At 38.9% G+C, this 21383-nt stretch overlaps 1 protein-coding gene across 5 annotated transcripts; it reads left to right on the top strand.

The window, feature by feature from the left end:
- The first annotated feature begins 2745 nt into the window (after positions 1-2745).
- Positions 2746-19896, top strand: LOC104606969 (2-oxoglutarate (2OG) and Fe(II)-dependent oxygenase superfamily protein). Of its 5 annotated transcripts, none has more exons than XM_088887979.1 (13): positions 2780-3115; positions 3321-3413; positions 4120-4235; positions 4548-4663; positions 4782-4845; positions 15505-15572; positions 15955-16013; positions 16195-16360; positions 16474-16493; positions 16740-16786; positions 19209-19289; positions 19359-19448; positions 19522-19896. In XM_088887979.1, exons 3-13 carry the CDS (start codon positions 4158-4160, stop codon positions 19648-19650), a joined length of 918 nt encoding a protein of 305 aa, XP_088744105.1. In that variant the 5' UTR covers positions 2780-3115; positions 3321-3413; positions 4120-4157; the 3' UTR covers positions 19651-19896. The 5 variants fall into 5 exon arrangements, with proteins under 5 accessions (XP_010270738.1, XP_010270746.1, XP_088744105.1 ...); XM_088887978.1 differs by having other exon boundaries at positions 2781-3115; positions 4545-4663; XM_010272436.3 differs by lacking the exon at positions 3321-3413 and having other exon boundaries at positions 2746-3115; positions 4545-4663.
- The last annotated feature ends 1487 nt before the right edge of the window (positions 19897-21383 follow it).

The following is a 21383-nucleotide window of genomic DNA, read 5'->3' as shown; positions in this document are numbered from 1 at the left end:
AATCATTAAGTGATACTTAGCTCCAAAACCAGATATTTTTTTTATCGATAAATTTTTTTTGATCGATACCCCAAAACCAGATATTACATATATTACATGACACAAGCTTATTAAATTGGATATCCAAAGTTTCAAACCTATACGGCTGTTCCCATATCCAGGATCTTAGAAATGGGGAGTTGTATCCCTGTTTCTTTTATACATGTCCATGTCAGTATCTGTATCTTTGCGTCCTAAATAGAATTTGGTTTCAGATGATCTTGAACTCCTCTTAATAAATTTCTTTTTCACAAGATTTCATCAGAATTTCAAGAGTCAGAACAAAAATACAAGAAAATTTTCTTCTAGCTTGGAAAATTTATATTTTCTCTCCTTTCCAACATCAAGATCTAACAAATGCCTATTTCTCCTACTTCCCTGATCTAAATCTCTTTGAAGCTTTCCTATTTTGTCTAAATTTCTAAATTCATCTATCTATGGTTCATTTGAGTGGTAAACCAAACTGAAATGGAATGTCAAGATTTTGAAAATTTTGACGAAATTTAAAACCATGCTTGTATTTGGCAAATAGTTACCAAAATACTATAGCTTCCAGCTTTGCTTCTAAGATACATGAGGTATTTTATCATGGGTCCTCCATTCTGATTGCACAAATAGGGCAAATTTTATTTATTTTTTTTATGAGTAAATAGGGCCAATTTTATTTCAAGAATCTAGTTTCTTCAAAGAGACAAATGAAAAGAAAGTTTCATTGCAAATGCAAAAAAAGGCCTCCACAGACTGGCAGAAGCCAAGGAGGGCAGGACCTCCAACCCAATTAACCCCATTACTAATTATGAAGATTCCTTAATAAGTGCTGCACTGCAGCCCATATTTCTAAATAACCTATGAAGCTATACCAATGATGCTCACAATACCAATCTTCACCAAGTTTGTATAGAATCAACTAGTGCGGAGTATGATAGAATGACCGTATTAAAGATGGCATATATAAGCAGAACAAAATGAAAAAAAAGGGAAAAAAGGATGACCACAATCTTGAGACACAAATATTTTGACAAGGGCATAAACTGGAAGCAAATTGAACCTCATATTAAGTACTTGGCATAATGAAGAATCATGCATCTCAATATGCAAATAATTACCATTCTAATACAAATCTAAAAGGATAACAAGTATTTGTATTTCATGCATATTACAATTATATGTTTTCTACTATCAATTCACTAACAAAATCAAGTATCATACAAGCACATTACCAGATAAAAATAAACCTCCAAGTAGCAAACAGTATTTATTTTGCCTGGGGGGTGATTGCAGCTTCTACCTCTTTCAAGAAAAAACTGGTAGAACAATGGCCCCACCCACAACTGATTTCCTCAAATTGAATTTTGACGGCAGCTGTTTTGGCAACCCAGGCCCTTGTGGGATAGGTGGAGTATTAAGAAATGATAGGGGCTGGGATTGTTCTCAGGACCAATTGGGGAAGGGGATTCCACTAGAGCAGAGCAGTCATGTTGGCCTACAGAAAGCTGTGGAATTAGGCTCTTAAAAGCTGGTAATTGAAGGTGAATCTAAAGTAATCCTAAGCTGGCTGAGAAAAGAGGAAAAGCATCCATGGTGGTTCAGAAATGAGATAAAAAAAATTTAGAAAGCTGTCAAAAGACCTACAGTTATTATTTCAGCGGGCTCCATGATCAGCCAACAATCTAGCTGATCAGTTGGCAAAACAAGGGCTGAACAGAGAACATGTATTCTGGGCACAGTTGTAACATAGAAAAGCAAAATCTTTAGGGTTTCTCTGTATTCTGTTGTAAGGGGTAGCCGAGGCTACTCAATGATGTAAATACACCCTTTCTTTATCAATAAATAGCTTCTTTTAATGATAAAATAAAAACAGTATAAAAGTACTTTTGTAAAAGTGCTTTTATGCTTTCATAAAAGTGTTTTTGCAAAAGTACTTTCATAAAGTGCTTTCGTGTAAAAGTGCTTTTGTAAAAGTACTTTTATAAAAATGCTTTCGTGTAAAATTACTTTTGTAAAAGTGCTTTGGTAAAAGTCCTTTTCATAAAATTAATTTATAAAATTTCTTTTATATAAAATTGCATGTGAATATGAAAGTTAATAAAATCTATTTTATTTCATTTTTTAATATCAAAATTAAATGTGGCATGGTGGTTTCATGGTTTGGAAGTGTAATGAGATATGGGTACACTAGAAAGCATGAGTTCAAATTATTACAACTTCCATTTTTTGAGATTTGGTGAATATAATAGAGCTGACTTTGACCCAACCCATCTTGACCCACACGACCCAATTCATCTTGATCCTAATGGGTACCCTCGACCTAACCCATCTCGACCCTTTTTCCACTGACCCTAATGGGTTACTCGACTCATATTGACCCACCAATAGATTGGGTGGATGAAATGAGTTGGGGTCAAGACTACCAATCCTATCTCTACTCGTAGAAGCTTTAATAATAATAATAATAATAATAATAATAATAAATGTAGAGTCTCAAAGTTGAAAGTTGAAACCAATAAAAAAACCGGACATATATCTAGAAGGTGATCATGGGCAGGCCGGGCTTTTAACCTGATAAGGGTTGTAGCCTGGGCCCAGGTTCGGCCCGGCCTGGGGACGTAGGCTTGAAAGCTGATGAAACATAAGGCCGGGCCGGGTAACTCCAGTGGAATCAACCGGTATAATAACTGAAAAACTAACAATCAAGCGGAATCAACCAAAAAAAGCAGAATCAACCGGTATCAGAGAAGTGTTAACCACTAAGGCGCTAACAACTGTAACAAATCAACTTGTATTCACGGTCCAAATTCATGGGGTTTTGATTGGTCAAAGTTCTTCCGGTTTCAGATGTGCTCTCCTGAAAATTCCAATTCGACAGTTTTAGGTGGATATCTTCTTCGGTCCTCCTAAGATGGAGACTCCGTCACGGATCTTGTCGATTCTTTAATCTTGGTTGGTACAGTACAGTACTTTTACAGGGCCGAGTAGTTGTCGCCATTCGCCAATCGCCATTGTGATCTCTCCAGTTCCTATTTCATCCACATCCGCTCGGCCATGGCTTCCGACTTCAAAGCTATTCCCATCATAGGTAAAACAAGCAATAGTAATTAGTGAACTCTTTCCTCAAATAAATGAAATGGTTGTCAAATACATTTTATCTTGAGTTTGACAAAGATAGAATTAGTTGGTGTATTTTGTTCAACTTTAATGATGAGATTGAATTTTAGTTTTGTCCTCTCACTAAAAGCATTTTGCGTTATAGCTGTTACTCCATAATTGCTCTTTTTTTTCAGGACATTTTAATCTACAAGGAGATTCACTATGATTCTCCTGGGGTTCTCCGGTTTTGGATTTTTTTCATTGGAGATGGAAAACCATTTAGAATTGTACGTTATGTCTTTATCAAGTTACAGGGGATTGGCTTGCTTGGCTTTCAAGGCCTTTTAGATAATCGCGAAGTCGGTGATCGGTTGGATGTAGAGTTAGGATATTTGATATGTTGACCTTTTATGGACTGTTTTATCAAGAAGTAGGAGTTCTAGTTTTGAATAAAAAATTTTACTTGGTAACTCCAGCTGAGGTTGGTTGGTTTGGTTAGTAGGGCCGAAGTTGACATCACACATTCACGATTATGGTCATCTGGTCATCACTGGAGAGACAAGTTCTAATACCAGATTGTGTTTTCCCATGATCCATTTGCTCTAATAACTAATGCCTTCAAACATCTATGATTTCCTTCACTCTCACGGTCTCATCATTTCAGTTATGGTCAATTTTGTTATCAAAATTGTTTCAGGCTATTGAATTCTGAACTTAGAGGCAACAAATTAACATTTACATAGTGGAATCTTTGGTATATGATGCAACCTAGGTTTGAAATGGTATTTTACAGTTGATTGAGGAATGGGATATCAGTTTAACTTCTTTTGCTTGAGTAGAAGTTGTACTAGTCATTCAGTTGGTTGAGGAATTATATTATAAACTTGATTGAAGTTATTGTTTATATATTTAATCACTTACCCACTTACTTTTGCCATCTAACGACTAAGCATTAACATTTGATTTTTATCATTCTCTTTTTATTTGATTTAGATGTTAGTCCTTTATTAGCCAAGTGCAATGACCCTAATATGGCGGAAGACCTAGGCGTATCTGAAGTTGTTAAACAATTAGATCGTGCTTGTAAGGAGGCTGGATTCTTCTATGTGGTATCTTACAACTCAGACACCATGTTTCCAGTATTGTTTGAAAGGAAATACTCTGTTACTGCTAATAATATGGTTTAGCTATGCAGGTGCCCACATCTTAAGGTGTAAATTTTTAGTGAAAAAGTGTACCCTTACTGATATGTTTGTTGATTTGTATGCATCAAGTTAATTTGAGTAATCAATCTTTGGTCACAATTATGATATCCGTATATTTTGGATTCAGTTCAAAGAGACTTTTTAATGCATTAGATTGCTTTTGATTTTGTTTTTCTAATGGTTGAGACCTGTAATATTGTTGTTGTTGGCCAGAAGGGCCATGGCATTCCTGATTCCCTTGTCAAAAAGGTTAAAGATGTGATACACCAATTCTTTGATCTTACTTACGAGGAAAAACTTAAGATCAAGATGTCCACAGCAACTGGATTCAGGTTCCCCCCTCCCCGTAATTACATGCCATTTTTTGTTTATAAGTAAGCTGCTGCACATGCACACTCTTTGGAATCTGGACTTGTAATTTGTAACTATAAGCTATTTCTTTAAGTGCAGAGGATATCAAAGAATTGGAGAAAATATAACCCAAGGAAAACCTGATATGCATGAAGCCATTGATGTAAGTATTGCTTGGTTGCTTCATATTTCCTCTGAAGAATGTTTACAGTATCACTAATTGTAGCTCAGTGCATTCTTATTTTGATACATGATGTCTGTTCAAGAAAGTTTCTTTTTTAAAATTTTCAAAAATAAAGTTGACAGTGAACATCAGAAATGGTCTAGAATTAATGAGAAACCAATGCACTACTCATTTGATGGACAAGTCCTGCCCACAATATTGATTTTTGCCCTGTCAGACGTAGTCATTGGTCCGATCTTCATTGTTAGGCTATCCCTTGAGTATGGCATTGTTGAAGTTGTACACTCTTTTAATGCATAAGATTCATTGAAGAGGACTTACAGAGTTGCGAAGGTTAAACTGGGCAGTTTTCCAATTTAATAAGATTTGATAGTAGATTATTTCATTGAAGTCACATTCTGCAGTAGTTTAAGAGCTCGCAGAATCCAATCATATCCTTCATTATAACTGACCATTTATTGTACCTCCAGTCAAAGGGAATGGAAATTAAGCTTATGGACAATTGCGCTATAAACAATCAAACAAGAGGTCTTAAAATAAGTAGGACTAAAACATAGTATATGTATACTATATAGCATGCAAATTTAGTAATAATAGGAGTTTAAATCATGATACACTTAGGATTGGAGACCAAGAAATAATTCAATGTGACCATTTTCGATACCTTGGTTCAATAATTCATAACAAGCAAGAGATTGAGGATACCAAAAGAATTAGAGCAGGTTGGGAAAAATGGAGGGGTGCATCTGGACTTTTGTGTTATAGGAGAATTACACTTAGATTGAAAGGAAAATTCTATAAAACAGTTGTAAGGCCAGCTATGTTGTATGGAGCAAAGTGTTGGGCATTCAAGAAACAACATGTTTAGAAAATGAGTGTGGCAGAAATGTGAATGCTAAGATGGATGAGTGGAAAACTAGAAAGGATAGGATCAGGCATGAAGCCATCCGTAGAAACTTAGGAGTATCTCTAATAAGTGATAAAATGAGAGAGAGTAGACTAAGATGGTTTGGCATTGTTCATAGAAGACCACCAACAGCTCCACTTAGGAGAAGTGATTTGTTACATGTGGAAGGGGCTAGAAGAGCTAGGAGTAGACCAAAAAGGACATGGGTAGAAATAGCAAGAAATGATTTAAGCACTAATAATTTAAATAGAATGGATTAGCGAAACAAGATTCATATAGCCGAACCCCATATAGCTGGGATAAGGCATGGATGATGATGTGTCAAAGGGTTTTATATTTCATCAATTAATTATTTCTATATTTTTGCTGTTCCGTTTCTCTTAGATTTTGTGAAAGAAAGGGTGTGTGTATCCTTGCAAGCAACTTCAATTTGTTATAGCTTATGAAGGCATATGAAATGGTTGTTAATGCTTTCCTTCCACACTTTTAAGGAGTTCAAATATATAAATCCTTATAGGTCCACTGTAGCCCTTCCCTTTGGCCCTTGACCCGTATCATTTTCAAGAGAGTCTTGCAAAGAGATCTCATTTTGTGGTTGAAATATATAAATCCTTATAGGTCCACTGTAGCAATATTTCTTTGTAATTGTTTTTTTTTTGGGTTTATGTCATCTTTTCCAGTGTTTTATAGTTAGGTATTTTCTTGTATCTCTATGTATTTTGTAGATATTAAAATGAATGTAATTGAACACTAGTGTTGCTTTTTATTTGCAATCTTTGGATGGTTTTCTTCTAATGATTTAATAACATTGAGTTTGGGTTCCAAATAATCAATCTTGGTTGATTTTGTAGCTATATCGATGAAGCTGTAGGTTTTCTTCTGCCCCTATATTGCCACTTAGACATTTTTGGGCATAGCTTTTTGGCCTTGGGATATTATTTATAATTTGGGTGTTTCAAGTTGATTGGTGATTTAGTAACTTATTTAGAGAAAGCTTTGGGCTCAAAAAGTTGACTACTTGTAAGTCAAAAGCTACAACCAATTATACTTCGACCTCAGGATTTCATCTATTGTAGGCAGTTATGATGGTAGCTGTAATTTTCAGATTATAATTGTCAAATTAGATGAAACCAACTCCCTTTGAATGAGTGTAGTCTGTTAAGCTTATATCGGTGAATATGGGAAATTGGGGTGTCTAATTGGCATAAAAGGGTACCAAAATCTAAGACCCATATGGGAACTAGGAAGAAGAAAATTTAATGACGATGTATCAGAGGGTGGCAGTTAATGGCATCTTTTGCTCTTCATGGGCAGTTGTTGACTAGGGATTGCCTCCCTTCTCAATGTGAAGTAAGGAGTGTGATATAGACTGGATGTTGAACAGAGATGGCTTGCCTTGACAATTGTCTGATTTCCTTTTCAGGTGAGGCTTCTAATAAAGAATGTCATTTTCCTGAGTTTCTGAATTAGATAATGATTTGATCGACTCCCTAGAAACTCTGCAATTACTTTTTGTTTTTGTCTTGTGTTTATGCTGTATTTCCTTGTATTTTATGGTCTGCCATTTTCCTTTATATCTTGAACTTTTCTTTCTTATTTGGTGAAACCTTGTTGCTTTTCTGAGATCCTTATAGATTGTTTTGTGTTGGGACTTTATTTTCTGGGGTGTTCTGTTTTGTCTATGCTTGTTTTCATTTGGGCTGCAAAAGTCAGTTATTATGCTTTGGTGCCAGCTAAAAAAACTGACATGTTTAACATAACCTGATCCATCCTGGGGGGGGGGGGGGGGGGGGGGGGGCATGGTTGCAACAAATGGGGTTTGGTTCTACCTTATCATGTGGGACAAGTGCTATGTATCAAAGTATCTGCCATGCCAATGCCTAGATATCATGACATAAGGAGAAGACTATAAATGAATATGATAACTAAAATCTTAGACAGAAAAGAGGTTTGGCACCTTATTTCATATTAGATGCTAGCATTTATGTCATCTCTAGGGGAACACCATTAGCATATTAGATGAATTGGATGAAAGTATGTATTTCATATTAGAGGTTTGGCACCTTGTGCTTCTTCAGATGAATTTTGGGCAGAAATGGAGGAATTGGATGAAAGTATGTATCACTTCCCCAATATTAGAGGTTTGGCACCTTGTGCTTCTTCAAATGAATTTTGGGTAGAAATGGAGGAATTGGATGAAAGTATGTATCACTTCCCCAAAGTTCTCGATCTTAGTAAACGAAACTGAAAGCTAAATTACTGTAACCGAAATAGTAGAAAAGAGAAGAAGAAGAAGAAGAGATGCAGGAATGTCGAACTCTTCTACTCAGTCGACAGTACTATTATTTATATTATGGTGTAGTACAATGATACAGGAAGTTACTAGAATGCCCCTGATTAGTGATGGGACACCCAGACAACTTAAAACATTAAACAGGATTAGGCCCATTAACAAAGGCCCAGTACAGGACAACTTAAACTTAAGTATAGGCTAATAAGAACTCTTATCAGCCGAATACTCATACATACAAAGACTTCAATCCAACACTCCCCCTCAAGCTAAGCATGGATATCAATCATGTTTAGCTTGCCAAGCATGTCCCTAAACTTTGCTGCTGCCAGCCCTTTAGTCAGTACATCCGCAATTTGCATCTCAGATGGAGTATAAGGCACACAGAGTTCACCCGAGACAATTCTTTCTCTAACAAAGTGCCGATCAATCTCAATATGTTTTGTCCTGTCATGCTGCACGGGATTGTTGGCAATGTTGATGGCAGCTTTATTGTCACAATACAGCCTGAGAGGACCTTCAGCCTTAATGCCAAGTTCATTAAGAAGAGTTCTGAGCCATAAGAGTTCAGCAACCCCGTGGGCTATAGCTCGATACTCTGCTTCTGCACTTGATCTAGCCACTACATTCTGCTTCTTACTGCGCCATGTGACCAGGTTTCCTCCCACAAATGTACAGTAACCCGAGGTTGACTTCCTGTCTCCAACAGACCCAGCCCAATCTGCATCAGTGTAGGCTTCAATTTCAATTCTATTGTTTTTCCTGAAGAGAATTCCCTTCCCTGGGCAAGTCTTCAAGTACCTGAGAATCCTTTCAACTGCTTTCATATGAGGAATCTTTGGAGAGTGCATAAATTGACTGACAACATGCACAGCATAAGCAATATCTGGCCGAGTGAGGGATAAGTATATCAGCTTCCCTACCAATTTTTGGTATCTCTCTTTATCATAGTAGTCCTCCCCTACTGATTCCTGCAGGCCATGGTTCCGTTCCATTGGAGTATCTGCTGGCCTACACCCCATCATGCCTGTTTCCTCTAGGAGGTCAAGAACATACTTCCGTTGACATATGTAGATTCCCTCTCTTGACCTGGCAACTTCAATCCCAAGAAAATATCTCAAATGACCCAAGTCTTTGATCTCAAATTCAGAAGCTAGAAACTCCTTCAGCCTTTTTATCTCTTCCAAGTCATTCCCGGTAATTACCATATCATCCACATAAACAATGAGTGCAGTAAGTTTGTTATCCTATCTCCTTATGAACAAGGTATGGTCTGCACCACTCTGAGTGTACCCCACTTTCTTCATGGCCCCACAGAGCCTCTCAAACCATGCACGGGGAGATTGCTTCAACCCATATAATGCTTTCCTCAGTTTGCACACCTTTCTACTAAAGTTATAGCCTGGTGGAGGTTCCATAAATACCTCTTCATGAAGGTCACCATTTAAGAAGGCATTCTTCACATCTAGCTGATGAAGTTCCCATGAAAAATTTGCTGCTAGTGACAATAGAACCCGAATTGTGTTGAGCTTTGCTACCGGGGCAAAGGTTTCTTTGTAGTCAATCCCTTCTTTCTGAGTAAACCCCTTTGCCACAAGTCTGGCCTTGTACCTTTCAATGGACCCGTCCTCCCTGTGCTTTACAGTAAACACCCACTTGCACCCAACAGTGTCTTCCCCTCTGGCAGATCCACTAATTCCCAAGTTCTTGCTTTCATTAGGGCTTTCATCTCTTCATTCATAGGTTCTTTCCACCTTGGATCAGACACAGCCTCGAGTACCTAGAAGGAACACGCACAGAGGAAAGAGCAGACACAAAGGAGTGATAGGCAGGAGATAAATGTGAGTAAGAAACAAAATCAGCAATGGGGTGCCGGGTGGTGCAAGAGTGGATAGGCTTACGGAGAGCAATAGGAAGATCCAAATCAGAAGTATGAGAGTTGAAATTACCTTGGATTGTAGAGACAGATTGATCCGAGTCCAACTGGTTGCTGTCATGAGGTTGAGGACCCCTTTTCCTTCTATTGTATGTAAGTATCTCTTTTTGTTGCCTACTGGAGCCTTCAAGAACATCTGCAGCATCAGGAGAGGTAACCGGCACAGTGGGAGCCTCACTGGGTTGACCCGGAATGTCACAACAAGGAGTAGGAGGAGAGGATGGAAGACCCGAGGTAGATAGGGGAACAAAAAAGGAGGGAGAATGAGAATCCTCTTCCATCCCACTAGTCTCCCCCTTAAGAGGATTCTGAGAAGACTGAAAATAGGGTTGAGACTCAAAGAACACCACATCTCTGGTGACATACTTTCTCTTGGAGACAGGGTCATAACACTTGTAACCCTTTTGTGTAGGAGAGTACCCCAAGAATATTCCCTTTGTAGCCTTAGGATCTAGCTTAGTCTTCTTTGGATCCTTCACATGTATGAAACATATACAGCCAAAGACCCGAGGAGGAAGGGGAAAGTCTGGAAGAGTGGGGCACAAAACAGAGAAAGGGGTTTTCATACCCAACACCTTAGATGGCATCCGGTTTATCAGATATGATGCAGAAAGTACAGCTTGAGACCAGTATTGCTTGGGGACTTTGTGTTGGAATAGTAAGGCTCGAGCTGTCTCCAATAGATGTCTATTCTTGCGCTCAGCAACTCCATTCTGCTGAGGAGTATAAGCACAGGATGACTGATGTAGTATGCCAGCATCTTCCAGGAATAAGTTCAAGGATTTTTCAAAGTATTCAACAGCATTGTCTGACCTGAATTGCTTAATCTTCTTATTAAACTGTGTTTCAATCATCTTGCAAAATGCCATGGTTATCCGTGGTACTTCATCCCGTCCTTTTAACAGGTAGATCCATGTACAACGAGAGTAGTGGTCAATAAAACTGATAAAGTACCGGAAGCCATCAAAGGAAACAATGGGTGAAGGGCCCCAGACATCAGAATGAACCAAATCAAAAGGAGCACAAATTTCATTGCTGGAAATTGGATACACAGTTCTACATTGTTTTGACATTTGACATACTTCACAGGTTAGACTCTGACTTGGAATGCCCTTAAACAATTCGGGAAACAACATTTCTAATGAGGAGAAAGACACATGACCTAGCCTAGCATGCCAAAGATGCAGCTTAGCTATTGACTCCACACTTTCCGGATTACTAGCAGCAGATGCTTGTAAGGCTGAGCCGATGTCTGCATCAAGGTAGTAGAGGCCTCCATACTCATGACCGCACCCAATCGTTCTCCTTGTCAATCTGTCCTGGAAGACACAATGAGTAGGAAAAAAGGTTATACTACAGTTCAAATTTTTGGTAAGTTTTGAAACAGACAAGAGATTTGAGGTAAGACTGGGAACATGTAAAACTGATTTAAGAGAGAGGTCCTTGCTTAGGTCAACAATTCCCTTTCCAGAGATAGTGGAGAAAGACCCGTCAGCAACTCTCATCTTATCCTGACCAGACAACAAATGATATGAAGAGAATAGGGAAGACATATGTGTCATATGGTCAGTAGCACCGGAATCAATAACCCAAGAAGTAGAGTCAATAGAGCCAGTGGCACTGAAGGCAGAGGCTGTACCTGATCTAGCAAGAGATGTAGAAGCAAAAGAATTATTTCTTAGACGGGCTAATGCCCTACTAAGGATCTCAACCTCACTAGCAGAGAAGCCCAATGTACCAGTTCCAGAGGGATCAACAACCTGTCCCATAGGAGAAGAAGACACTGTTGGTATATTTTGTGAGTTGTCATCATTGTTGCTGGCGACGAAATTCCCACTTGCCGCAGGCCTGTTATCTCTAGAAGAAACATCTCTGGGTATTGAAGACATCTTGACTGCAGCCACTGTGTAGGTGACACTGATTGAGACTAGCCGAAGCAGTTCTGAAGGTTCTGAACCAGTTCTGGAGCAGATCTGATTAGCTGAAATGATCACAGCAGGTTCTGACAGCACTCGACACAGTTTCAGACTTGCCGAGACTGTCACAGTTCTGAAACAGTTCAGTTACAACAGCAAGCAAGGAGTTCTGGGCTGGTAACCGACCTGAAGCTAAGGGTTCTCAACTATTGTGCTATGCAAACTCCACTTGAACTTTGAGTACTGCAACTGTAAAGAGAGTGCCCTTCCTTGCGGCCAATACTAGGACTGCTGACATCAGTCCTCAACTAGGGTTCACAGTGCTGAACAATCTGGAGCTGGCAGCTCCCTAGGTAATCTCACAGCAGTGGTGAGGGGTTTCGGACTGATAACCACCCTGAACTTGGAGCTGTTTGCCACATTGCTATGATGGTAGAAGTGTTCACAGTGCTGGTAGAACACTAGATAGACTTCACTTGGGCTGAACCAAAAACTGCAACAGTTCGGGTACAGTAGTGAGTGAACAGTTCGAGGCTGCAACAGTAGCAAGTGAACAGTGGGCTCTGTAAAAGAAGCTAAGTCTGTGCGAGTCTTGCTGGAGCACCGAAGCTGTAACTGTAGAAGTAGCTAAGCCCCTTTCGGCTAGTGCTAGGACTGCTGAAATCAGTCCTCAACTAGGTCTGTCCTACACAGACCTCTCTTAGTAGCCAAATAGCTACTATTTGCTGGAAATAACCTAGTAGGACATCTACTTCTGGGTCTTACTTCCCTTGAGTCCTACAACCAAGAGAAACCCTAGGTTCGAACTTGCTTTACTCTTACACCCCTAGGTCTTCACTACAGCAACCCAGAAAAGGGAGAGAGAAGATGAAAAGACAACAAGAGAAGAGAGTGTGTGCCGGCTGAAACCAGGAAGAAGCTAATGCTCTGATACCATGAAAGCTAAATTACTGTAGCCGAAATAGTAGAAAAGAGAAGAAGAAGAAGAAGAGATGCAGGAATGTCGAATTCTTCTACTCAGTCGACAGTACTATTATTTATATTATGGTGTAGTACAATGATACAGGAAGTTACTAGAATGCCCCTGATTAGTGATGGGACACCCAGACAACTTAAAACATTAAACAGGATTAGGCCCATTAACAAAGGCCCAGTACAGGACAACTTAAACTTAAGTATAGGCTAATAAGAACTCTTATCAGCCAAATACTCGTACATACAAAGACTTCAATCCAACAGAAACAGTTTGCAGGTTTCTTTGATAGTTCCAGGGGTCTTAGGCAGGGAAACCCTCTGTCTCCTCTGTTATTTCTATGTGTAATGGAGATCCTCACTCTTTTCTGTAAGAAGGCTGCTGAGTCAGGGGATTGGGAAGGTTTTGCAATGGTGCCGGGGGGAGAGAAGGTGAACATTTTTCAATTTGCAGATGATACAGTATGTTTTGTGGATGCTTCCCCCTCTCAGGTGGAGCTAATTCTTGGGATCCTCTCTTGGTTTGAAGTGATTAAAGGGTTGAAAGTTAATTGGAATAAGAGCCAAATTATCCCAGTTGGACATGTTTCCAATTTAGCTGAGTGTGCTGGTATTCTGGCTTGTCAGATTGAATCTCTCCCGGTCAAATATTTGGGACTCCCGCTTGGGGTGAGTGGTGGTTCCTCTATTATTTGGGACGCAGTTATTGAGAGATTGGAAAAGAAGCTGATTTCTTGGAAGGCAAAATACCTTTCTTTTGGGGGGAGGGTGACTCTGATTAAGAGTACTCTCTCCACTTTGCCTACCTACTTCCTATCTCTTTTCTCTATTCCTAAGAAGGTGGAAAATCAGATTGAAAAGCTTCAACGGAATTTCCTTTGGAGAGGCTGGGAGGAGGAGAAAAAAGTGCACTTGGTGAGTTGGGAACAAGTCTGTCTTCCCAAATCTGAAGGGGGGTTAGGTATAAGGAAACTGAAATATTTAACTCTGCACTCCTATGTAAATGGATTTGGAGATTTTCTGTAGAATCTAATGCTTGGTGGAGATCTCTCATAGCTAGCAAATATGGTGTGAGTTGGGGAAATTGGAGATCTCAGGACCCCCCTCCTAACTGGGGTAACTCTCTGTGGAAGGGGATAATGAAGCACTTTCCAGAGTTGGCCAGGGGGATCTCAGTTAGGGCTGGTAATGGTAATAGGATCAAATTTTGGAAAGACCCTTGGTGCTCAGATGTTCCTCTTGCTGAATCCTTCCCTCTCATCTTCCAGTGTGCTTCAGACCAAGAGGCCTTGGTTGCTGAGTGCTATAGTATTTCTGGTGATTCTGTTCTTTGGACTCCCTCTTTCCGTAGAAATCTCTTTGATTGGGAGGTGGATAAGGCAGTGAATCTTTTGACCTGTCTACAGTATCAAGAGATGGACTTTAGTATGGAGGATAAGTGGCATTGGAAGTGGAATCCTGATGAGATATTCTCTGTTAAATCTTTGGTGGCTAGGATTGGTAGAAGGGGTGTTCCTGATTTCCCAGTTCAGCAAGTGTGGAATCCTATCAGTCCGACTAAAGCCAGTTTCCTTGTTTGGACTATGGCTCTTAACAAATGCCTTTCCAAGGAGAACCTTGTAAGCAGGGGAATTCAGATTTTGGACCAGTCTTGCAGCTTATGTGGGTGCAGTGCTGAATCCACTGATCATCTGTGTTTACACTGCCCGTTCTCGGCTCAGTTGTGGAACCACCTCCTCAAGTCCTTGAAGGTTTGTTGGGTGATGCCGAGGTCGGTAAAAGAGCTGTTATGCTGCTGGCATATTGTGGGCTGGAGCAAGAAAAAGAAGACTTTATGGAAAATGATTCCAAGTGCTGTAATGTGGTGTATCTGGACCGAGAGGAATAGAAGGGTGTTCAGCAACAAGTTTCTAAGTCTGGAGGACCTAACCCAGAAGTTAGTGGGCAAACTGATTTCTTGGTTGTCTGTGGCGGCAGATTTTAGAAACTGTAATGTATCAGATGTATTTTTTTCCTTGTCTTGATGGCCTGTGTAATCGCTGTTTAGATCAGTCAGCCTGTTTAGGGACTGATCTCAGCCTCCAGTGTGTATTTCATTCTCAATAAATATTACTTTACCTTTTCCAAAAAAAATATTAGATGTATCCAAGTGATAAGTTTGTTTGAGCTAATTAATTAGCTTTTAGATGTCCAAGTAATCCACTAGTCACAGTGGGAGATAAGGAAAACGTAGATGACTGAAAAAGCAAATGAGAAATGAAAGAAATGCCTTAAATGATAAATTAGGTCTTAATATGGTTGTAACTCAAGCCTAAGTTGAACAAGCCAGAAACTCAGTTCTCCCAGTGGCAACTTGATTAACTTTTTGCCATCTACATTCTTGTTACATGTAAAAACAGAAATCCGTGTAATACATGCATTAAATTTATAGAAGTTCTCTCTTCTCTCTCTCTCTCTCTCAAGTCAAAACCTTGACCTTGAGCAATACTCTTTTACTGCCGTTGTTACTATTATTTATTTATTTTTTTTATGAGTATCATTGTTAGTGCTATTTTTGTTTTTGTTTGTTACTAGTATTTTATGATCATTGCTATTTTGGACTTTCTTGTGGTTACAGTGCTATAGAGAAGTGAAACCAGGAAGGTATGGAGCTCTTGGCAAACCGTTAGAGGGATCTAATTTATGGTATGGGGTTGCTTGTCTTTTATGATGATTTTTTTTTTCATGGCTCGGGTAGGTACTGGGTAGAGATAACTGTTCCACTGCGTTTTAAGTTAAAAAAAAAAAAAAAACTTAGGTTGCATTATTTTCGCTGTAAAGACTTCTGAAATTCAATAAGCTTGTCACTCATCTTTGTAAAGGTTGCCACAAATAATGAATGAAGAGACAGTTTTCTATCCTGATTTATCCTGTGACTGTTTGTTCTGTAGTTAAGATGGTGTTAGTAGATGCGTGGGAATTTGTTGAACTGGCTAGCCATTCTTAACCCAAAAGAGAAAAAAAAAGAAGTTTCTGGTACAGTTTTTGAATATAAAAAGTTGATTTCTTTCTTGTCTTTTCCCTGCAGGCCAGATAATCCCCCAAACTTTAGCTCACTGATGGAGGAGTATATCAGCCTTCTTACAGGCATGCATCCCAAGCTGAGTTTATTTGTTTCCTTATTCATTCATCTGTTCCTTGTTTTGCTACATCTAGGTTTATGTATACAAGTTTGGATACATATTACCCTGTGTGTGTGTGTGTGTGTGCGCGTGTGCACATGCTATTTGAGCGGTGGAACCAAGTATTAGCTCTTGATCATTGTCAGATCTTGCAAGAAACATAATGCGAGGAATAGCTCTAGCACTAGGTGGATCAGCAAATGAATTTGAGGGTGATAAAGCTGGAGATCCATTTTGGGTGATGCGTTTGATTGGTTATCCTGGTGCTTCTGATGCCAAATGCCCAGAAATGCCAGAAAATGACATTGGATGGTAATGAAACACCAATTATCAGTCAAAATTTTATTGAAATTTTCTTTTTTTGAGTTTTGAAGGGTCTTACTGATGGTTTTCTATTTTCATATATACTGTACAAACAATTCCAGTGGAGCTCACACCGACTATGGTAAAGTTTTTTACTTGTTTGCTTTTATGATGCATCTCTCTATGTGTTTTTTTCAATGTATCTCCCCTCTGTGTTGTTCATATATTTTCCATGTTTCTATTAGCATGTCATTATTAGTGAGAATGACTTAGACTTCTAGGCACTAATCTTCCAATTCCAAGTTTTGCTGATGTGCATGAAAGAAGTATCCTTCTAGCTGCCCACAAACCAAATAAGCTAAATAGTTATAAATGATGTTTTACACAGGGCTCCTGACCTTGGTAAATCAGGATGATGATATTCCTGCACTTCAGGTATATTTAATTATCTTTGCCCATTGCAATCTTCCATTAAATTCCAAAGGAACAAAATAATAAGTTTTCTTTATAATTTCCATTAAAACCATTTAAAGAATGCTTACAATGTCTTCAGAAGAGGGTGGGCCTTGGCGCAACGGTTGGGTTGGTCCATTGCAACCTGGGTGACCAGGGTTCAAATCTTGGAAAAGCCTTTCTGTATGTGAAGGGGTAAGGCTGTGTACATCTGTTCCTCCCCAGACCCCACATTGGTGGGAGCCTTGTGCACTGGGCTGCCCTTTTCAATGTCTTCAGGAATAATCCATTTGACTGGAATCTGTCAATTAGATAGCATTCTAGATACGGCACATGCAAACCTTCCACTGGACTGTTAAATGATATAGACTTAAATAAAAATAACCAATAAAACTGTATTTTATTGGTTTCCAATACTAATTCCAGATCCCAAAGAAAATCTTTGATCTCCTATTACCTAACCAAAACTGCAACACAAGAACCCTGATGGACTTCATTGACTAAGTTAACACACAGTAGTGGGATTTCCTGGTTAAAAAGCAAACTTTTTGTCTGGAATGCTTGTTGAGCCGGTCCAAAACCAAAGACCTAAATGCAGCCTTAGTTTTGATTCTATCTCTAGCCTTGTCTTAAAAAATATGCCTATTCTGTTCTCTCTAAATGCCCCAACAAGCTACAGAAGGGATAATGATCCAAAAGGTTTGGCTTTTTTGCTACTCATCAGTCTTGGTCATTTAGTGAAGATCTCCTTTGGTCGAGGGAGTACCAACAAGGTTTCCTGAAATAACACAGAAAAGAAAAGCCAAACAAACTCTGCAATTCTGCACTATATAAATAAGTGAGATCTTTCTCCTGCTGCTTACACATAAAGCAAATGATTGGAAACTGAATCCCCTTGTCATCAACCAATATCTTGAGGAGCACTTCAGTCGTTTAATTGAGCATACATCCTTGCGTTGCCCTGTTTCAGTCGAGGCTTGTGCATCCTTGTGAAATATTTTAAATGTGTATGCATTCTTGCATCGACTTTTTAGGGCCAAGGCCAGCATATCCTTGGGAAGTATGACTTAGTAATCTCCAATACATCCAGGACTTTCAGCTTCACATGTTATCAAAATTGGAAATATTTGAGACTCGTAGCTTGAGAGCTGACTCTACTTTTCATCCTTTGATGTTAGCTTTCTCAAGATTGTTGGTTTCTTCTAGAGTATAAATGCTGATAATTCTGGAATCCTATCAGACCCTCGAAATTAAACTTCTTGGTTTGGGTTTTGGTTCTGGATAGATGCCTAACTAAAGATAATTTGGGTAGAAAAGGCCTGCAGCTCAGACCTGAACTGTGGTCTCTGTGGGCTTCATCCAGAATCTGTTGATCATATGAGTATTCACTGCTCAGTCTCTTCCAAAATCTGGGAACATTTCCTCAAAGCTGTTGCTGTTAGCTGGACTATGCCTTGCTCAGTTAAAGACCTTTGGTATTGGACTGGCTTGAAAAAGAAAGGGAAACTGATCTGGAAGATTATCCCTGTGCCTGTCCTTGTTTTGATCTGGGCAGAAAGGAACAACTGAGTCTTTTGTAACAAAGAAAAAAGTGTGGATGAATTAGTCCATTGTGCTGCGAGTAGGTTGGTCTCTTGGGTTTCTGTAATCGAAGAGTTTAAGCAGCAGAGTATCTCCCAGTTGCTTAACTCTTAGTCTTTGTGGAACTTTTAAGCTGGCTTCTCTCTCCTGGATAGAGTTTTCCCTCTACCAGGAACTTCTTGTACTTTGTTTTTCTCTTATCAATAAAATCTTTACCTTACCTTTCAAAAATAATAATAGTAATTCTGTATGTATAATTCTTCCATTGTTTAACATAAGTTGTTTCCTAAGATTGAAAACAAAACTTGCACAAAGGAGGCTATAGTGAACAGGGCAGTGGTAACTCTGTTCTCATGGCTGTTGGATCATAAGTGCTTTAAAGGATTATTTTGCAGAACATGTTCTGATTAAGACAATTTATTCATAAATTGTAATTATTAACAGAAGTAAACAGATTGAACATCTCCATTGTACATAGCCTTAGGGTAAAAAGTGTTGATTTTTTGCCATTTACTAATAAAATCCATACTTCTAAAAAAAGCCTCGATAGTAAACATGGCTCCATATATTCTTTCAAAACTTTATTGCAGCAATTTGCACTTATTTTACACATGTCTTTAAGGCAAGGTTGAGGTAAATCCTGCTCTTGAATTGGCTGCTACAATTACTGAATCTCGAAATGACGTTCACCTGGCCATTTAGGATGGTGCTTTGTAGGGGCCAGTGTTTCCTGTGATATTGATTTTTAACCTCCTTTTTCTAGTAGATTGTCTGAACAATTACCATTATTGTGGTACTTTGAGAATATTTTTCTTCTCTGTAGGTTAGAAATTTATCTGGTGAGTGGATATGGGCAGTTCCCATCCCTGGCACATTTGTCTGCAACATAGGTGACATGTTGAAGGTATGGTTGTATCCAAAATGAATCCTCCATCTTATATTGTCACAAAATTTCACTTAAGAGGAATTGCAGATTTGGTCAAATGGGTTGTATGAACCAACTTTGCATCGAGTTATCAATAATTCCCCAAAATACCGGGTCTCTGTAGCCTTCTTCTACGAGGTATGTGTCTCCTTCTCTCTCTCTCTCTCTCTCTCCAACTATGTCCTCATGGATGCTTGTGCTTCATGAACAGCCAAATTTTTATGCTGCTATAGAGCCCTTGGAGATATGCAAGCAAAAGACTGGTGGGGTTGAGAAATTTGGAAGAGCTGTTTATGGAGAGCATTTAGTCCGCAAAGTCACCACCAACTTTGTGATGTAAGAGTTTGTAGCTTTTATTTTCACTGTAATGTTGTATTAATCTTTGTCTAACACCTTTCCATCATAAACCAAATTTGTTTATGTGATTTGTATCTCTTGCATTAATGCCCTTGTTGTACATTGACCTTGGCTGGGGTTCCTTCAGGCTGGATTATCCCCCAACCTTACTGTGTTTGCTAATTTGCATGAGATTTCTAATTGAACTTGGAATTTAATATTCTAATGACATTGGAGGTAGTAGCATGCTTATTTGATGTCTTCACAATCTTCTCATGTTAGTGAGGTTGACTATCATCTTTTTCCATCGCTAAAGTGATAAATTAGATAGATATCGTCCGTTGGACTACTATGGTGTTTTCAAGTTCAAAGTATCAATATCACAAAGAATTGATATGCTTGATTCTTTGGATGTCCAATGGTTCAAAGTATCGATATGCTTGATAGGCATCTCAAACAAACACAATATTGGATCGAAAAATAATAAGAGTTTAAGAACTGAGGGAGGACATCTCCAGGAGGGGTTTTAACCTCTAAAAGTGGCCAGATGTCCCAACTCTCTATTTAGTGTATTGGTCACCCAGAGAGGCGGTATCAATACTTTGAAGTTTGAACCTTGCAATAGGCTATTCGAGTTGGATTGAATTCAAACAAAAAGCTATTACTACTTAATGCATCAGTTTGGATTAACCCAATAGTATCGAGAATTCATGCAGGTGAAATGTGTTTGATCCTGAGCAAAGGGTTTATTATTTTTTGTTTTCGTATTACTATCGGAAAAATTTATAACCAATTAATCCGTATTATTGAAGTGGTAACCAATCATTTCAAGAATTGGGATCTGGTCCTCACAGAATGCGCCTCACAGTCTTATCCCACCCTGTATTGGGAACATCTCCCCAAGAATAATAAATAGAGAAATTTTCTTATTAGCATCCTGTACTTTGGATCTAATGCCAATTTAGTCCTTGAACTTTAAAATGCGATAATTCAGTACCTGAATTTTCAAAACGTGTCAATCTAATACATACCACTAGCCAGTTGTTAACTAGCCGTTAAGTGGCATTTGAAAAAGACACAAGTGCCCTTCAAATGTCATCTAATTTTTTTTATCAACCATCCAAACGTTGTCAAAAAATCAACAGTCATAAATCATTCTCTTTTGTTCAAGAAAGTTGGGGGGTCTAGAATGCCCATTGAGACGTGACCCCAACTTTCTTGAATAAAAAAAGCAAGGATTTGAAATTGTTAATTTTTTGTCAACATTTGGACGATTGATGTCAACAGTTGGTTAATGGTAGGTATTAGATTGACAAGTTTTGAAAGTTTGGATACTGTTGTCGCATATTGAAGTTGGGGACCAAAGTGGCACTAGACCCAAAGTACAGGGTACTAATCGAGAATTTTCCCTAATAAATACAAGTCTGGAAGATGTTCTCAATGTACAGCCAGGACATGTTGTGAGGTCAGTGTGAAGTGCATTATGTGAGGAGCAGTTCCGGACTCCCCCCCTACATCGGAAATATCTCCTATACTGCAAGTGCTGTGAGGTGGGGGTGAGGAGGATTGCGTGAGTAGGAATTCTGGATTCCAGCTTTGGCTAGACTATCTAATGTCTTCTTAATCTAGTTGCCACCTTGAAAAAATTTGAATTTTGAGAGTTGTAGCCTATAGAGCTGTTGCACTTCAAGAGCTTGAAATTAACAGGGGGTTTGACTTATTGGCATCGAAACTGGG

Source organism: Nelumbo nucifera, chromosome 5 (genome assembly GCF_055504915.1).
Source record: "Nelumbo nucifera cultivar China Antique chromosome 5, China Antique-T2T, whole genome shotgun sequence".
Lineage (NCBI taxonomy): Eukaryota > Viridiplantae > Streptophyta > Magnoliopsida > Proteales > Nelumbonaceae > Nelumbo > Nelumbo nucifera.
This window is presented reverse-complemented; position numbering and strand designations above follow the sequence as displayed.